Source organism: Camelus bactrianus, chromosome 6, assembly GCF_048773025.1.
Source record: "Camelus bactrianus isolate YW-2024 breed Bactrian camel chromosome 6, ASM4877302v1, whole genome shotgun sequence".
Classification (NCBI taxonomy): Eukaryota; Metazoa; Chordata; class Mammalia; order Artiodactyla; family Camelidae; genus Camelus; species Camelus bactrianus.
Window position 1 is genome coordinate 75,118,091 of NC_133544.1, and position 17,861 is coordinate 75,135,951.

A 17,861-nucleotide genomic window follows, 5' to 3' on the forward strand; every position below is an offset into this window, starting at 1 on the left:
TGTGTGAAATATATTTGGTTGAGTGGTGCTTTGTAAACTTTTGTATTATTTTAACATACGAACTTTTAAATTATATCCAAAGTTAGAACCTATCTTATAAATAAGTTGTTTCTGTTTCTGTTTATTTGCTGAAGCCTGTCTTTGTTATTTCTTCAGGTTTATGTGAGATTAAGGCCATTCTTCAGGGAATTCCTGGAACGAATGTCTCAAATGTATGAGGTAAACATACTTAAGCTAATTACCTAAGTATTTTTATTTTATTCAATGTAGTACCCATATTTAGATCATGTATAATGATTACTTCTTTTCCCCTGAATTTATAGATCATTCTTTTTACTGCTTCTAAGAAGGTGTATGCAGACAAGTTACTGAACATACTAGACCCTAAAAAGCAACTGGTCAGGTAAATTTAATTAAGAAATAGTGGAAATGTCTGTCACACTTATCTCTGAAATTACTATGATTCTATTTAATTTTGATAGCCATTTTCAGTTGGCTGCATATATAGAGATTTGTTGTGTTAAATGGTAAAAAAAAGTGAATTTTTTTAAAGCCCCCAAACTCTTTAAGAGTTCCTAATTATTTAACTCCAGACAGACGTTCTTTAAAGGATACAAAGATCAAATATATTTATTCACTTGTACATCTGTATCCTTCTTTTGGGTTTGGGGGTAGATTGGTGGTATGTGGAATTTTTCACTGTGTGCATGATGTTTTCACTTCGTTATGTCTCTGAGATAATGCATGTTATGTCACCTTTTTAAGCATAGAGAAATACATTAATTTTAACAAAAAGGATCAAACTCTTTTGCTTTTTTAAAGAGCAAATTTATCTTCCGTAGAAAGAAAATGTTACATGAATCTAATTGGAAATTGCAGTTGGTTTAGTCACTCGGGTTATCCTGATCTGGACTCAGTTCCTTGTGTGTGTCCTGAGCCAGCAGATGCAGTGTGTTCCTGGTTAGGTGGGAGTGCCTTGGGTAACTTATTTAAAACTATTTGAAAATTAGTTTCATTATTTCTGTCAAGTGAGGTAAGATAATAAGACTCAGCAGTCTTGCTGCATCCTCTTAGATGCAGGAGTTAATCTTTGAGTTTTGATCAAGAGTTGAGAGAGATGCCACAAAAGGCTCATAAAGGCTTTACTAGCTGGGTATTCATTTCTTAAATACTTTCTCTCATATTGTCTTAGTGGAAAACCTTAAATTTAATTTCTACTGTTAATAGTATTACTAAGTAATTTCAACTGTGGTGAAAGGCTTTTCCTAGTGTCCACATTCAGAAGACTTTTTTCCTTATAAATAGAACTGACTTTTTTAATCTAGAGGATCAAAATTTGTCCTGTAGTCGGTTTCCATTTTATCTTCCATATATATAAGCAAGCTTCAGACCCACAAATGAAAATGTTACTTTCTTTTCATAAAAGTGTAACTTAATGCTCATTTTACCAAACCTTAATAAAAGTATACAAATGATTTTGCTCTGATGACTTCATTCATTCTGAAGATTTCTGTTCAGCACCTCAAATGTTCCAGGGAACAGTGGTGAGCAACACCAACCCTTCCCTCTTGGAGCTTTCATTTTACTAGGGGACAGATCATAGTCATGCAACTATAATGTTACTAATTAACACTCCTCTTTTAAACTAGTTTTATAAAATCCACACCTTTGGGAATTTAACTTTGTTTTATCTAGTTGTATTTTGAAAAACTTAAAACAGAAAAAACTTATTGAACAGTATATAGAATTCATTAGAGCACTATAGGGAGTTATCTATGCTGGTGATAAGGTAGACACAGAAATTTCTATGATCTCTGAATCTCATGAGTCCAAAGGCAGATTTGATGACTAGCAAAAGTAGTTTCTCAAACTTCAAATATATGCTAGTGATCCTCAGATTCCTGAATAAACTGAAAGGAGGTTAGTATAATTTAATTAAACTAATTGTATCTACATACATATTCAGTTGTTTCCTATCTCTAGCGAGTTTGCTGCATTGGAGAAAAGTTACCAATAGTGACTTGCATGTATATGCAGTAGTACCTGCCTCTCCAATTTCCTCATATCTAAATGTTTATACAAATAAAATATGTAATCTTACTTAGATCTAACCAGGACTTAAATTCTTTTGTCTAGTCTTACTTTTTCACAATAGGACTGCCTTTAAACCTTTCAGAGGTAGATGATCATTTAACTAATTAAAAGTATTCTTTGAAAGAACCTTTTATGCTACCTTTTGTCTGGTTGTAAAATTCTTCCTCTTTACCATCACTACTGGCACTGATATTTTTAAGGTTGAGTTTTGTTATTAGAGCTATGACAGGTTTTGTTGGTAGAAAATGCCCTTCTTGAAATTGCATAATTAAAAATTAGATATTTGTAAGCTGTAGCTCCTGAAAAATTGTTTCTTGGGATTAAGACACAAGGAAGCCAAACTACCAAATTATTAATATATACAGATGGAGTATTATTTCACAGTAATCTGTATCAGTTATTAGGAATATTCAGAGACTAATATTTTGAGTGTTAAATGGAGATTATATAATTATTACAAGGCTATAAGTATTATTATAAAACTTTTAGTAGCTTTTTTAAATGATACATCATTTTGTCAGTTTCACCAGTGAAAGATCAGTTTACATTTGTAATACCTAAATCTGAATTCATCATTTCATTCAATCCTTGTTTTTTCAAGTGACCATAAACACACACACACAAAATTAAAAGAAAGGTGGGTGTTTGGGAAAAGTTGAAATGATGGAATGTTTTGGCCTCTGCACCTTTTCTCAAAAACTATAAGAGAAACTAAAAACATTTTTTTAAATGCCAACACGGACATTCCTTCTTATATTTTCTATTCTGGCATGTACAGGGATAGGGAGGCTGTGTGGTCTTCTGGTTAGAGCAAAGGACTGGGAGCCAGGAGGATCCTGGGTTCCAATGCGGGGCTAACCACTGACTTACTGTGTGACCTTGGGCAAGTCACTTGACCTCCTTGTGCCTCAGTCAACCATCTGGAAAATTGGTTAAAAAGCAGGACCTCGCTGACAACCAGATGCTGCATCTGAACTGAGCTTTCTTGGGTAAATAAATTACAAAAACAATTTACAGAGTTTTTAATCCCTCTTTATCATTTAATATAACATTTTAGAATAAACAGAAGTTCTTTAAGGCATGGTAATATTTGGTTGTAAGGTTTCAATAATTGTTAAGAATTTTTGTAATAGAACTGTAGCTCAGAGCTTAGGCCCACACTCTTTGAATTTTCTTTGTGAGAGAAAATGATAAGGCTTAACTTGTAAAGCCTATGGTATGTGTATGTCTATATATGTTTCAGTATATGATGTGCTTTTTAGAGGGTTTGTTTTTGTTGCTGTTTTTGGTGGTGGGTTTTTGGGTTTTTTTTTAGTTAATTCGGTTTTTTTTTTATATTTAGGCACCGGCTTTTCCGTGAACATTGTGTTTGTGTACAAGGAAACTATATAAAGGACTTAAATATCCTTGGAAGAGATCTTTCAAAAACTATAATAATTGACAACTCACCACAAGCCTTTGCATATCAGGTAGGAAGAGGATTACTAAACAGACTGAGACAAATGCTGCCAAACAATATGATGGGACAACAGAATTTTAATTTTCACTGCTGGAATTTCCCTATTCAGTGTCATCTTTTAGAATTAGAAATGCCAAATTGGTATATTCCTTGTGGAAATTTTTCTTCTAAATGAAGTAGAACATAAATAAAAATCTAAGTAATAAATCTGAATAAGAAGGGACTGTAAGATATGTATCATTTAATAGTGTTCTTATCAGTTGTTAAGGAAATGATTTAATTGTAAATATGTTTTAAGAATTACAGATAGCTTAACCATATTCTTCTGGTCTGTTTGAAAATTCTGAAATATTTTCTTAGACTATTTTGTCAGTATATTTGTACCTTTGTCAGTGATTCTTTGAAATATAATTTCAACTAGAGATGAGCTATCCTTGCAAGATGTATTTACATTATGAATATGTTCATGTGATATGTCTGAGATTTCCTTCACAGTGAATCAGTACAGAATGGGGATGGTGGAAAGTGGGTTGGATGTAGATGAAACAAGATTTGCCCTTAACGTCTGTGTTTCAAAATGTCCATAATAAAATGTAAAAAAAAGAATAAAAGGGGAAAATTTGCATACGGTATTGAAATATGTTCAGTTTAGGTCACTACTTTTATTTGCTTGCATTTTAAAATATGTTTTTAAGAATTTCATCCTAGTTCCTAGGTAAAATAATTTGTCATTCTCCATCTCAAACATAATGTTCTGTGTAAATGTTAAAAGAAAGATATTTTATCCTAGAGATTATTTACTATAAAATAAATATGATTTGTATTTTTGTTTTTAGACTTCTTATCAACCATATACCATTGAGTCAATTTGTTACATTCCTACTATATTTCAGGTTATCTTGCTAATTGTTGGGAATAAAACAATGAATGGGACACAGTCCCTGCATAAGAGTATATGTTTTCTGATAGTGTTCTCTGTTTAGATTGTCAATAGTCCTTCATTCAAAATGCCTAGCATTGACTAATAGTAACTATTTCTTGAATGAATAAAGTTATGTTTTTAGTGATGTTAATGCAAAACTTGTTTTAATGACTCCTTTTGTGAAGTTTATATACACTAAGAAATTACGCTGAAAAACCAGTTAGGCTTCAATTTATTCCTTAACATCTGTCTCTTGCACTATTAAATTGTCAAATAACATGACAAGCATAAACTCTGGTGGCATTCCTTTTTAAAGGAACTTGTGGATTAATGTTTGCTTAAATCTGTTATTTCTTTTTTAAGCTTTTCCAGAGTAGACCAAATGTACATAAAAATAGGATTTAATTACTTATTTATCATTTTAGCTATCTAATGGAATCCCTATAGAAAGCTGGTTTATGGATAAAAATGACAATGAACTTCTAAAATTGATTCCATTTCTGGAGAAGCTTGTAGAACTGGTAAGTGTATCTTACATTTATCCTTTTGTTAGTGTTTTTGTTGCCTCAGCTCTATTGAAATTAATCTTTTTAACTCCTTTATGTGTACTGACTTTTTAAGTCAACATGGAAGATTAGGGCAGAAGTTGGAAAAAGATTACAAGCATTTTTGAATCTTATAAATTATATTTAAATTATGTTTAGCAGTATTTTTAAATATATACTTTGAATGTTTCATTTCTCTGGACGTCCTCTTGCAAGTCATTAACTAGTTGTATTAAATTGATTTCATCGTTCAGATCTAGAATTAATGTTTATGCTACTTAAACTTTATTCTGGGATTTTTCCCCCTGGACCCATGGATTAACTTTAAAACTACTGTATAAAGTAGAATTTAGTGGCTTAATGACTTTACTTACCTTTTGGTTTGGCCTCTTATTGTGTAATTTTTTTACAAAATTAAAACATTAATGTCCGGCTTCTTTTTTTTTTAATCTAAATTTAACTTCTTCGACATAGTATCTTTTTATTTGGCAAACAAAATAATGTAAGTTGTAAAATAAATGGTGATATATTTTCTCTGCAGAGTAAGAATGTTCATAAGGTTTTGGATTATGTCTTTGAAATTACGTGACTTTTAAAATGTTTGTTTCTCCACACAGAATGAAGATGTTCGACCTCACATCAGAGACAGATTTCGCTTGCATGATTTGCTGCCCCCAGATTAAGTACAAAGACTTGTCAAATCACTGAAGGGGGAGAGAATGCAGGACCCTTTTGGACTAAGACTAAAACATTGCCATTACTGTTGAAATTTTGCATTTTTGTACCCCGTCTTGCTTTTCTTATCTTTGGTGCCCAATAATAATCAAGGGTTACAGAAAGAGACTTTATCTCAGATTGAATACATACAGTAGGTAGGCTAAAACAGAAGAGTCTTTAGAACTAGTGCAACTCCAGTGAATTTTTTTATGTACAGGACATCTGCAGTTTATAAAGAATTCTGTTTCTGCCACCAGCAGTTTGACCTGTAGTCACACAGGATTTTATGATAATAACAGAGATGAAAATGGACTTTTATTTTCTCTCTGTTTGGTGCTCTAAGTGGGTTTGTAGCCACTTTTCTGTTACTTTAAAATTCTCATTTCAACAGGAATGGCCAGTAAAAGTTGTTTTATTTTTCCTGTTAAGGTTTATAACCTTTTTACATTTTTGACCTGTATTAGATTAGAATTTCATTATGCATTCCTTTTAGTTGAGGCGCTTCATAGTTTTCTGGAAATAGTCAATTTTTAGTTTTTTTATTATACATTTGAATGGCCGTTTTCCTGCTTTGTCTGCCTGCATATTGTATATTTGTTTAAAAATATTCTCTACTTTTAGTCCATGTAAGTTTCATTTAGAAAGACATGCATTTATATTTTGTTTCTGTAATATCCTACTGTAGGTGAAATCTTTTCAAAAATCAAGAGACTGGGTAGATAAGAATATATGAATGACTAATATTCAAAAGATTTAAACCATTGTGATGGCATGTGTTCCCAAGTGGTAATATCTTGCAGTGGCACACAGATGTAATGGATAAAGGTATACCTCAAACTTCACTGTGCTCACCAATCTTTGAGGAGAATGGGTTTGGTCACCTGTTGGGCTTGATTTGGTTACTGTTGCCTTTGGTTTTCTCCAAGAATGAAGTATTCAGCACAGTGATTCAGTATTTTTAGTTATTTTGCATGGGCTGGTAGTACCTCTGTTATGCTCTCGGTTACAATCAATTTAAAACTGTGTAACAGTCTTGGTACATTACAGTAGCTATGCATTATCCTGTGGCACAGTAAACTCCCAAGCCACCAATGCAGTTAATATGCTCTCATAGTGGTTTTCTATGCTATATAAAAATAGTCTTCAAGCCTTGGTTCTCTAATGCAGCTACCACAAGAGGTTGATATTTTTATAGTGGTGTGTAATCTCCTTTTCGGGAGGCTTTTTATGGAAGGTAGAATTTGTAAAAGTTAGTATGCTTTGCCTCTCGACTGCATTAACATGCCACAGGCTCAGACTGTTTTCGTGTAAAGGATGTCAAAGAACGGCACTTTTTCTAAAGAGAAGTTTGATATTTTGTATGCTTGTTAAGAAAGTACAGTATTGGAAATTAAAGGTGGACAACTGATAATTGAGGAGTATGTCACTTAATTTTTTATGTATATTACCTGTTTACTTGTACAACTTATTGTACAAATTACATGCAGCTTCATTTTCAAATGAATCCTTAAAATAAGGAAATCTTTTTAGGAAAACATTTAATTTTTGTATTTTTGATTTTAAAGGCATGAGTTATGTCAGTTTTCAGTGTATTAATGAAGATTTTAACTTTTCATCAGGTTGAGTGTTTTCTTACTATATTATCTGTTGTGTATGTAGTTAGCATATTGTGTCACTGAACTGTTTAAAAATCTAGCATGTAGAGCAAGCCTGTTTTGTGGAAAATCTTTATTCATTAAAAAAATAATCATGGCAGATTTTCTGCAAAAAAAAAAGCAGAAGCATTTGCAATTCAGAATACTGGGGGTTTTTTGTTTGTTTTTGTTTTAATTTAAAGAAAGGTATTTTGCTTGCAGGAAAAAATACTACAGATTCATTTTAATGAGAATCTTTGAAATGTATTTATCTTTAGGGCATCTGGGCATCTTTATGCTGTTTGTCTTCTGTCTTTCTTGAAATAAAATGTACATACGTTACCTTTACATATGCTCTTGCTCAAAATTGTGAACCTAGTTACATTTCTCTTTGCTCCCTTTTTATGTTCAAACAGCAGAACCCAAAACCTATACCAGATCCAAACTTTCAGCATGCATTATAATTGCTGAAAGCTTTTCTGATTAAATACTGTCTCAAAGGGCTTTCCCATAACTAAAAGGAAAATGTAAGCACCTGTATATACCACTGCACCTGTGGGCATTTAAATAACACCAACTTTTACCATCTTTTATTATTGATAAAGTTGTTTTTGATCCCCTGATAGAAGAGTTCCTTTAAGTCAACTGACAGGTGAATTAAACCAAACAGGATTCTGTAAAGAAATAAACTAAGGAAAATTTTATATAGCCTGAGAAAATTTCTTGATATCAATTTAATATATTTTTCATTACTTTATTTGAGTCACTTAAAATTTGTTGTTAATACAAAATTTAAAATAACTTATAAAGACTTATCCAGCTTCCTTCCATCCTAATGTTTTATTACCCCTTCTTTTCCTTTATCTGTTGGTAGATGTTATCTTAAACACTTCCATTAGTTAAATGGAGGTGTTTATGAATTGAGGTGTGCCCAGCCCCTTCAGTTCACACAGGAAACTTGAACTTTTAAAAACTGACTATAGTAAATGCAGGAGAGATGGTTACCTGATAAGACACAGAAAAAGTGACCTATATACACATTACAACTCTGAAGTACAGACTATAATTGTGATATTTCCAGTAATAAATGTCTGACTTTTAAGACATTCTTTTAAATATTTGTATTATTGTTAGGATGTTTTAATAGGTTGTGTTTTTTAATTCCATGTAATATATGTAGCCCTAATCGGATTTATATCACCATATGTCTCCTTGGGTCTTAAAAGAGAGTTGGTAACAATTTGAAAGCATAAATTGTTTTATATTAGTTAGTATGTATATTTATTTACCCGATGGCTTTATCTTGTTTCCCAAAATTTGGGGGGAATTTGTTGAAAGCATTGTAACTCCTATAAATGGCTATTTTCTTGTAACTGTCAGTGGAAATGGATGTGTACATTGTTTTTTTATATTTCTCTGGTTTTCTGGTTTGTTTATTTTTGGGGGTTCTTTTCGGGGGGGAGCTGGTTAAACATAGAATCGTTTAAAAAAAGTTGTCTTTGGCCAATGACTTTCTCAGCTAGATACTACTTTCATTCAACCATCTAAAGAAGTTTGTTTTTCATTGTTTTGTTCAGTCAGCTTGCCTGAAAAACTGAGAGACTTCATCTCATCAATGAAGAAAGCATTTCATTATTCCTACAAATCTTTACAGCGAGCACAGACTTCTTCATGAGGACCAGATCTCTTCCACATCTTGTGTCAGTCACATAAAGCTGAAATGTAAAGGACACTGAAGCCTTCATTTAATTGTACTAACATGATGGTGTTATATACTGCATCATTAGCTAGTTAAGGTTTTCTGACCTGACTTCTCTTTGTCTTCCTAGGTATTTATTTGTTACCTCTTTTAATCTTGTGTATCTAAATTAACTTAGTGTTAATAGTTACCCACCGAATAACTATGCCAAGCAACTAGGAAAGAATGTTTATTTTATTTCCCCTTATAGGGGAAGAGTGGACTGGGAACAAAAATGTATGGGCCAAAAGGCCTTAGGTTGTCATTCATTCACTTTCTTATTCCTCTCATGAGCTACATTTGAGAATAGTATTTTTTCAGTGCTGTTGTGCTTGATTATGTCATTACTTTTCATGTCTTCCCCTGAGTTAAAAGCTTGCTAGGAACCTGTATAAAATACATTTTAAAATTTCAGAATAAGAATCACAGAACTCAATATCTTATATTTAAATGCTACTTTTAAATTATTATTGGAATCCAAGTCTCACTCACTAGGATACATTTTTATAAAATGTTTCTCTGTATCTTGAATTGAAATTACTTGCCCAGAGGCAAGAGTTCCAGGATTATAATGCATTTTGAGAAAATTTTTAAAGGGGGATGAGAGCAACAAGTTTATACTTAGTTACTTTATGGTTTTGATATTAGTTATTAGTATTTTAAAATACATCAGTGGGTCCCAAACTTGACTCTTCATTAGAATGACTCTGGAGCTTTTGAAATACAGATTCCTGAGGCCTGGCCTCTGCAAAATTATCTCACTGGGTATAGAGTGGGGCCTGAGAGTTCTGTGTTTTATAAAAGCTCTCCAAGTGATTCTAACGGCCAGGTTTGAGAAATCACTGCTTTAAATAATGTGACAGTGGTTTGAAAGTTGAGAGTAGGTAACAAAATAAAGTTTATCAGACATCTCTTTGTGGTACAGTTTTCTTTTTTTTAACTGGGACCATATTTCACAGAACTTATTCAAGATACATGGAGGAATAATAAAGAAGATTGAGGCTACTGCTCATTATCATTCTTGTCTTTCATACTTTTTAAGAGTTTGCATTTCTAGCACTTGGAATAGTTGATCATATACACAGCTGAAGGACATATCCCTGAATGAGACCATTATATATATAACTGTAAAATACTTCACTATTTTTTTATTTTATAAATCTTTGTAGAAATAAGCAATTAAATACTTTCATCTTTTGAAATGGGATTTTTCAAGGCAGTGTCCTTTTGGCATTAAGGTAGAGGGGAGATAATATTCTCTCTGCCTTTTTCCACATGAATCAATATAAAGTCATAGACATTTAAAATTTTCAATTTAATTTCTACATATTTACTATGCAGTATAGCCGTGAACAAGTAATGTAGATTTAGTTTTCTCATTTTCAAATGCCCTGATCACCCTACCTCACAGGGTTGTTGTGGGGATAAATAAAACTTTTATGGAAGCACTCTTCTTTGGTGATATTTTGTCAGCCATTAGAAACTATAGTATCTAATCTATATTTGTAAAGAGCTTTTTTTTTGTTTACAAGTACACAAATTTTTTCACATTGCTTTCCTTTTTGATCTTCAGAATAGACATGTTATAAGGAACATAGAGGAGGTTACAAATAAGGAAAAACAGATAAGGAAACTGAAGTTCAGGGAGGGCTATGACCCAAGACCTCACTACAACATGCTATTTCCAAGGCCTTGGCATTCTTATGTAATCATGTTAGTACATAAATACAAAGCTTTCTCAAGTTTATAAAATCAATTTAGCCAACAAGATATTCTTACATTTTGGGTTTTTTGTTTTGTTTGTTTATTAATGGAGGTACTAGGGATTGAACCCAGGACCTTGTGCTTGCTAGGCACATGCTCTACCACTGAGCTATACACCTCCCTAGTCCTGAGCAAAGCAATTTTTAAACTAGAAGGAAATTCTGTCTTCTGAGTGTACCTTTTTATTTTACAGATAAGGAAATGTGTCTAGAAAAGTGTCTGCCCAAGATGACAAAGCTGAGATTAGAACCTAGGTTTCTTAATTACCATTACTCAAAGTAATGACGTTAGGATGAATGGCATTCTTAATTTCTGTAACTACCAGAAGTGCAAAAATGGAATAAAACATTTGAATAAAGGAGTTAGTTTTGAAAGAGAGAAAATGGCAAGAAAGAACCAGATTATGGAGCTAAATTGAGGAAATTATATTTGATGTAATAGGCTAAATAACTTAAACCAATATAACTACAAAATAGCATGCTGGTCTCACCTTAGTCTGTGGTGAGACTTTTTCCTGTAGTTTTATTGAGTAAAATTGGCATATGACATTGTGTAAATTTAAGGTGTACAATGTGATGATTTGATACACATACTGTGAAATACTTGTTTACCACCATGAGGCTGGTAAACACATCCTTCACCTTCACATAATTAGCCTTTTTTGCTATGGTGAGGACATTAAATTACTCCCACAGCAACTAAAGTGTGCAATATAGAATTAACCATAGTCATGCTTACATTAGGTCCCTGGAACATAGGTCTTCCTGCAGCCAGAAGTCTGTACCCTTTGACTAATGTCTCCATTCTCCCCACCTCCCCAGTTCCTGGCTGTGATGAGGCTTTTGATAACTATTTCCCCTAAGCTTCAAAGGAGTCTAATGCATACAGATGGGTTTGAGAGTCACTGCAGGAGACCTTTAGAAATAAATGACTTGAGGTGACGCCTTAGGAGTATGGTTAATACAAGGAGCAAAAAGTTCAGAGTCAAAAGACCTGAATTCAAGAACTTAACTCATCCACTTACTAGACAAAGCAGTTCTCTGAGCCTCAATTTGTTCACCTGTGAAAGGGGTGATGAAACATGTCAAAGCACATTATAAACTATAAAGTAATATACAGGTAAGAGGATAGAAATAATTAAGGCAGGAAATTCTCTTAAGGGTATGTGAGGTACATACAGGGTTCGAGAGATGTCTGAACCTGGGGGGCAGGGGCAGGAATGGGCAGTAGAACTAGTATTGTGACACCACGGTTGTCAGGGAGAGTTTTTAAGAAAGACATGAGCAGTAAGCAGCGGTCTGGAAGGAAAGGCTGGAGAAGTGAAAATGGAGAGATCATCTATGCCTGTTAAGAACATGTTTGATGAAAATAATGCTGAGTGTTAAGGAAGAAATGGATGATGAAATTAAAGAGTGATTACTGAATGGCTTGAGAAATCTGGCAAGTAGTCTGGATAGCAGGTTCATGTAAATGACAGCAAGTTAGACTCTATTAGTAATGGGTGAACCAAATAAATGAGCTTTTAGTAGTTCCCATATAATGAGCTTCAATGTTATATTTGATGTATGATAATAGTTGCCGAAGGTAGGAGTAAGTAGCTTCCTAGTGACTGTAAAAGTTACTTAAAAACACTGCCTTAGTACACTAGGCTCTAAATGGCAGAGAAAGCAAACCTGACACTGCCCTCAAGCTAACAATCTGGCAGCAGTGGAGACTGACATTATTTGTTGGGAAAAGGATCATGAAGAAAGACTGGCTTTGAGAGTGCTAATAACAGTCTAATCTGAAGTCAGATCTGGGTTGTCTGAAGAAGTATTGTTTAAGTTGAGATCTGTAGGACACATTTATTGAAAGAATGTTATGCCAGGCTTGGGGGTGGGGTACAGGGAGGAGGCCTAAAGTTAAGCAAAGGGGTAAATAATCAGATTTGTCTTTAAAAGATCACTTTGGCTACTGAATAGGGAATAGATTGGGTGGATGGGAGACCAGTTTGAAGAATTATATAGTTGACCTAATTCTCCATGCAACAAATTCCCTTTCTCCACGACAACAAATGGTTAATGCATTGGGTGCTAGCATCATAATGGACAATCTGAGGTTGCTGACTGGTAAAATTCTAGGGAGAGTATGTCCAGTTAACTGAGAGGAATAGGAAGGAATAGGATTTTATGGCACCATATAAAAGTAAGTATGGAGAAATGTATAGGAGTTGAATGGACACAGATGCTGTCATTTCATGTCTTAGGTAGGCTCTTTAGGGGAGGAGGGTAAAAAGAAAAGTTGTTTCTACATCAAATTAAATAAATCAAATCAGTGATTTTGGTATTTTATAAATGCGTTTTAACCTGGTGCTATTTTCAGTTCAAATCACCTCCTTAGCCTTGCCTTATTCCATCTTTAAGAGATTTTGGGTCAGGTGCTTAAGGCACTTCACTTAAAAATCAGCCCTGCTTCTCTTCTGCTGTTATTTACTCTTCTATGGCTTTAATGACGAAGCTTTTGAAGGTAGAGGTTTTAATGCTAATTTGTTCAACAAATATTGATCAATTATTCTGCCCATCTGTAAAATACGAATATCCTTATGTGTGATTATAGGGTTTCCCTAGAGACTATCATGTCAGTTACAGGTTAGTTTTAAGGAGTAAATGAAGTCCCCAGCACATAGTTCTAGACAATTGTTTCCCAGCTTCCTTATTTTAGAAAGCAGTATGTACAATACTGTGAGTTTTTACTCAAACATTTATCAATGCAGCATACACATAGCCTATGTATTTTTCCATAGCACCTCCAACCCATGCCTCGTTTTCAATTGCATATGGTTTATTTTATTTATTTATTTTAAAGTGAAATTCAGTTTATTAGGGAGATAACACACTCCATAGAGTGCGGGCTGTCTCACTCACAAGGGAGAGCAGCTTAGGAGATACACAGTCCATCTCAAAAGTTTCGAGAGGAAGAGAGACTGAGGTGTAGGGCTGTTCAGTTTAAAGTAAAAGTAGATACACTCTCCATACAGTGCGGGCCATCTCAGAAGGCAAGGGGGATAGAGAGAGCTATCGCATGTGGTTTAATACTTTGTAGTTAATATCCCCAGAATTTAGAATTTGGTACAGGGTAGGCACTCAATTATTTATTGAATAAATGAAAGAATGAATGAGTTCACATCTCAAAGTTCGGACTTATAAGTCCACAAATTGATTTTGAATGTGCAACTCAGAATTTATGAGATTCAGTGGTTCACACTAATTAAACTCACAAAACATTAATTTTTAGGCCAAATTTCAATTTCATTCATTCACTGTCAGCAAGTTTCCTCCCTGTGAAACTAAATCACAATCAGATGCCTGCTTGGTAATGGCAGAACCAGCGAGAACATCTGCTGAAAGAGAATCATAATGGTTAAAATCAAGTCAGCAGGATGCCTTCACCTTCGTCTCTACTAGATGGTTGCCAGAAGTCTGCAGGTCAGCTTAGCCTTTTCTCTGGGGACTATCAAAATCTTGTTCTTTGGTTTCACCTTTCCTATATTTTCACCTTCTTTCTGTTAACATTTTTTGTTTGTTTATTTGCAGATACATTGTCTTAGAACTTCTTCAGGCAAGTTAATACAGATGACTCCGTTACCTAGCCGTGGGTGTCACTTCTGTCCTATTCTACTGGTCAAAAATGAATCATAGGGCTAGCCCATAATAAAAAAGAGAAAAATTACATAAAGGCTTGGATACTATTCATTGAAGGGCCATCTTTGGAGACTAGCAGAGACTTTGATGGTTCCTCTGGGTTACTTATACCCCCACCTAGGGGCAGACCCAGATTTTATACAAATATAATTTGAAGGGCTTTCTTGAAGAATAGAAGAGGCCTATGCAATGAGGGGCCCTGAAGCTACAGCTTCATTGGCTTCATAGTTAATCTGTTTCTGAACCCCCTTCCCAAATCAGCTCTAGGGAGTCAATGTGGCTTGGGGAGCCCACCTATTCTTGTGTACAAGGTCAACTTCCAGAAAAGGAAGAATCACTGTGAGCTTTCCCCACCCCTCACCAGAAGTACACAGTGTTCAATTCAGTATAATCTGATCATTTGAATGACTAGAACCCAGATCCTGACTTCCAACAGTGAACTTTCAAATAAACCATATTTCATAGTATTTTAAAATTTATATTAAAAAAACCCCCTGAAATGTGGTATAATTGGAAGGATACAAAACGACTTTTTTTTTTGAAACTTACTATCCCTTCTGTACCTTTTCCCTTTGGCTAAATGTTGACGTCCTTCAAGGTTTCTTCTCATTCTATCCTATCTTCAGATGGCCTCTACTTTTACAGGATTCCATCTACTACTATCATCAAATAACTCCTAATCCTCTATCTGTAGCTAAGACCTCTCTAATTCCAAATGTGTACTAGACATTTCTATTTGGATGTCCCACAAGAATGAGGGACAAGATCTGTGTGGCCAAAATTTAATTTATCCTCACTCCTTATTATGATGAGAGGCACTATTCTGTCATTTTTGGAAACATTTATTGAACATTTACTCCATGCCAGACACTAGGAGTACAGTAGCAAAAACACAGACAAGGTCCCTGTGCTGCAAACAGATACTGAATAAGTAAACAGGGTCACTAGAGATTGTGATAAATGCTATGACAAAAACAGAATGATGAGAAAGAGTAACTGGGGGAGGTTCCTTGCTGGAGAGAGACCCCAGAAGAGCTTTCTGCAAAGGTAACATTTGAATTTTAAGTTGAAGGAGGAAAAAAAGCCAACCATGTAAAGAGGTGTGGAAAGAGCACTGTAAGCAGAAAGAACAGCAAGTACAAAGTCCAAAAATAGGAAAAGACTTAGTAGCCTCAGAAAGCCCGTAGCAATGATGTTAATGAGAGAGAAGGACATAGAAGAGGGTTGGTGGGAGGTAGGAGTCAGACTATACAGAGCCTTGTAGGCCATAGTAAGGAGTTGAATTTTAATCCAAAAAAAAAAAAAACCAAAAAACAAAAAAAAAAAACCCCAAAACAAAAACACCAAGAAGCTACTAAAGGGATTTCATCCTGGAGGAAGGGGTGTCATGATCTGATTTACATTTTTAAATAAGCAAACGGCCTGGTGAATAGAAAAAGGAAAGCCAACTGGAAGGTTATTATAGTAAAACAATCTAAAGAAACTTGGATGAAGGTGGTAGCAAGAGACATGGGGGTAATTAAATGGATTAATATTGGAAGAAATCACAGACGTTGGTGATGGGTTGAATTTAAGGGGTAAGTAAGAGGAAGAAAGCAGGGATACCTCCCAGGTTTTTGACTTGGACACCTATAGATGGATGTTACCTACACTCAGTCTCCAAAGGCATCATTCTCTACTGCTCCCTTCCCCTCCTCCACTATATTCAGTCAGTCACTGTATTAGTCAGGGTTATTCAGAGAAAAAGAATGAATAGGATATGTGTATGGAGAGAGAGAGAAAGAGACTTACTTAAATAAATTGGCTCACATAATTGTGGGAGCTGACTAGTCTGAAATCTGCAAGGCAGGTCAGCAGGCTGGAGACCCAGGGAAGAGCTGATGCTACAGAGTCCAAAGACAGCAGAATTCCTTTTTCCTCTGTGTTTTCTTTTCTTTTTTAATTTGGAGGGTGGGAGGTAATTAGGTTTATTTATTTTTCAATGAAGGTACTGAGGATTGAACCCAGGTGTGTTTTCTTAATGCCTTCAATTGACTGGATGAGAACCATCCACATTATGGAGGGTAATCTGCCTTACTCAAAGCATGATGATTTAAAGGTTAATCACAAACAAAAAATACATTCACAGCAACAACTAGACTAGCGTTTGACCAAAAACTGGGTATCATGGCCTAGCCAAGTTGACCCATAAAATTAACCATCACAGTCACTAAATTCTGTTGATTTTGACCCTTACATATTTCTCAGATTGGTTCCTTCCTCTCTGCTGCCGTTGCCTTACTCTAAGGTTGTGTTCTTAATTAATTCATAAAATATTTACTTATGTATTACATACTGTGCCAAATACTAGATAGACAACTGTGAATAAAAGGTAGATTGTGCCCTAAGGACCTTACATTCTAGCCTTTCCTTGCCTTCTGTTTTGCCTCCTTCCAATTCCTCTTTATAAAAATTGATGCCTGTATAGCACTGCCTCTCACACTTAAATGTCATCTGAGGATCTTGTTGAAAAGGTAAATTCTGATTCAATAGGTCTGGGATAGGGCCTGAGATTCTGCAGTTCTATTAAGCTCTCAAGTGTTGCTGCTGATCAAATAGAAACTTTGAATACGTGGTCTGCAGAGTAGCTTTTGAGGACCATCCTTACAAAATGTGTACTAGGTGTAGACTCTGAAGATACACACGAAATGGGTAACAATGGTTGCCACTACAAAGAACAGAATGGCTGATCATTGCATGTACCCTTTTATAACTTGAATGTTGTACAAAGCACGTGTGCTACATATTCGAAAATAAATTAAGAAAACAATAAAAAACAAACAAGAATATCCGAAACTGCTCGCTTCTTAAAATCCTGTAGTGGAGCCTAGCGTCCAAAGGGCAGAGTGCAGCTTAGCCCATCTTAAGCCCTTTACTAATGATCAGTTTACCTGTTCAGTTCATCTCTGATCGCGCCATTCAGTCAGATGAGGGACCACACGATTCTTTCTACGGGAAAAACACTGGAGCAAATTTCACTTGGTCTGTAAAACTCATCTCCTCAGCGTTTACCCTCAGGAAGCCTTTCACGCATCCTACTGCTCTCCCCTTTGCCCGCCATTAATGTTACCATTTTACATTTAACCTCACAATGCTTCTTTTTGTTGCAGTCATCGCACTGCGCCGAGATTTGTTTACATGTGTATTTTTGCTACTTGATTGTGCGCTCCTTGAGGACAAAGCTAGAGTTTAAGCTTAGCGCAGACCAACTTCCGAAATAATTCTGCGAAAGAATGTATCATGTATTGGCTTCAAGAGGCTCACAGGAA

The 17,861-nt window shown here is 34.8% G+C and overlaps 1 protein-coding gene across 2 annotated transcripts in view; it reads left to right on the forward strand.

Annotated features, from left to right (window-relative positions):
* The window catches only part of CTDSPL2 (CTD small phosphatase like 2), a 68,229-nt gene extending 57,671 nt beyond the window's left edge, over window positions 1–10,558 (forward strand). For both annotated transcript variants that reach the window (XM_045524155.2, XM_010965247.3), the window contains exons 9-13: window positions 157–219; window positions 324–403; window positions 3,437–3,563; window positions 4,901–4,996; window positions 5,638–10,558. In XM_045524155.2, coding sequence (XP_045380111.1) covers window positions 157–219; window positions 324–403; window positions 3,437–3,563; window positions 4,901–4,996; window positions 5,638–5,703 — 432 coding nt within the window. In that variant the 3' untranslated portion in view covers window positions 5,704–10,558. The remainder of the gene's footprint in view (window positions 1–156; window positions 220–323; window positions 404–3,436; window positions 3,564–4,900; window positions 4,997–5,637) is intronic.
* Window positions 10,559–17,861: the final 7,303 nt, after the last annotated feature.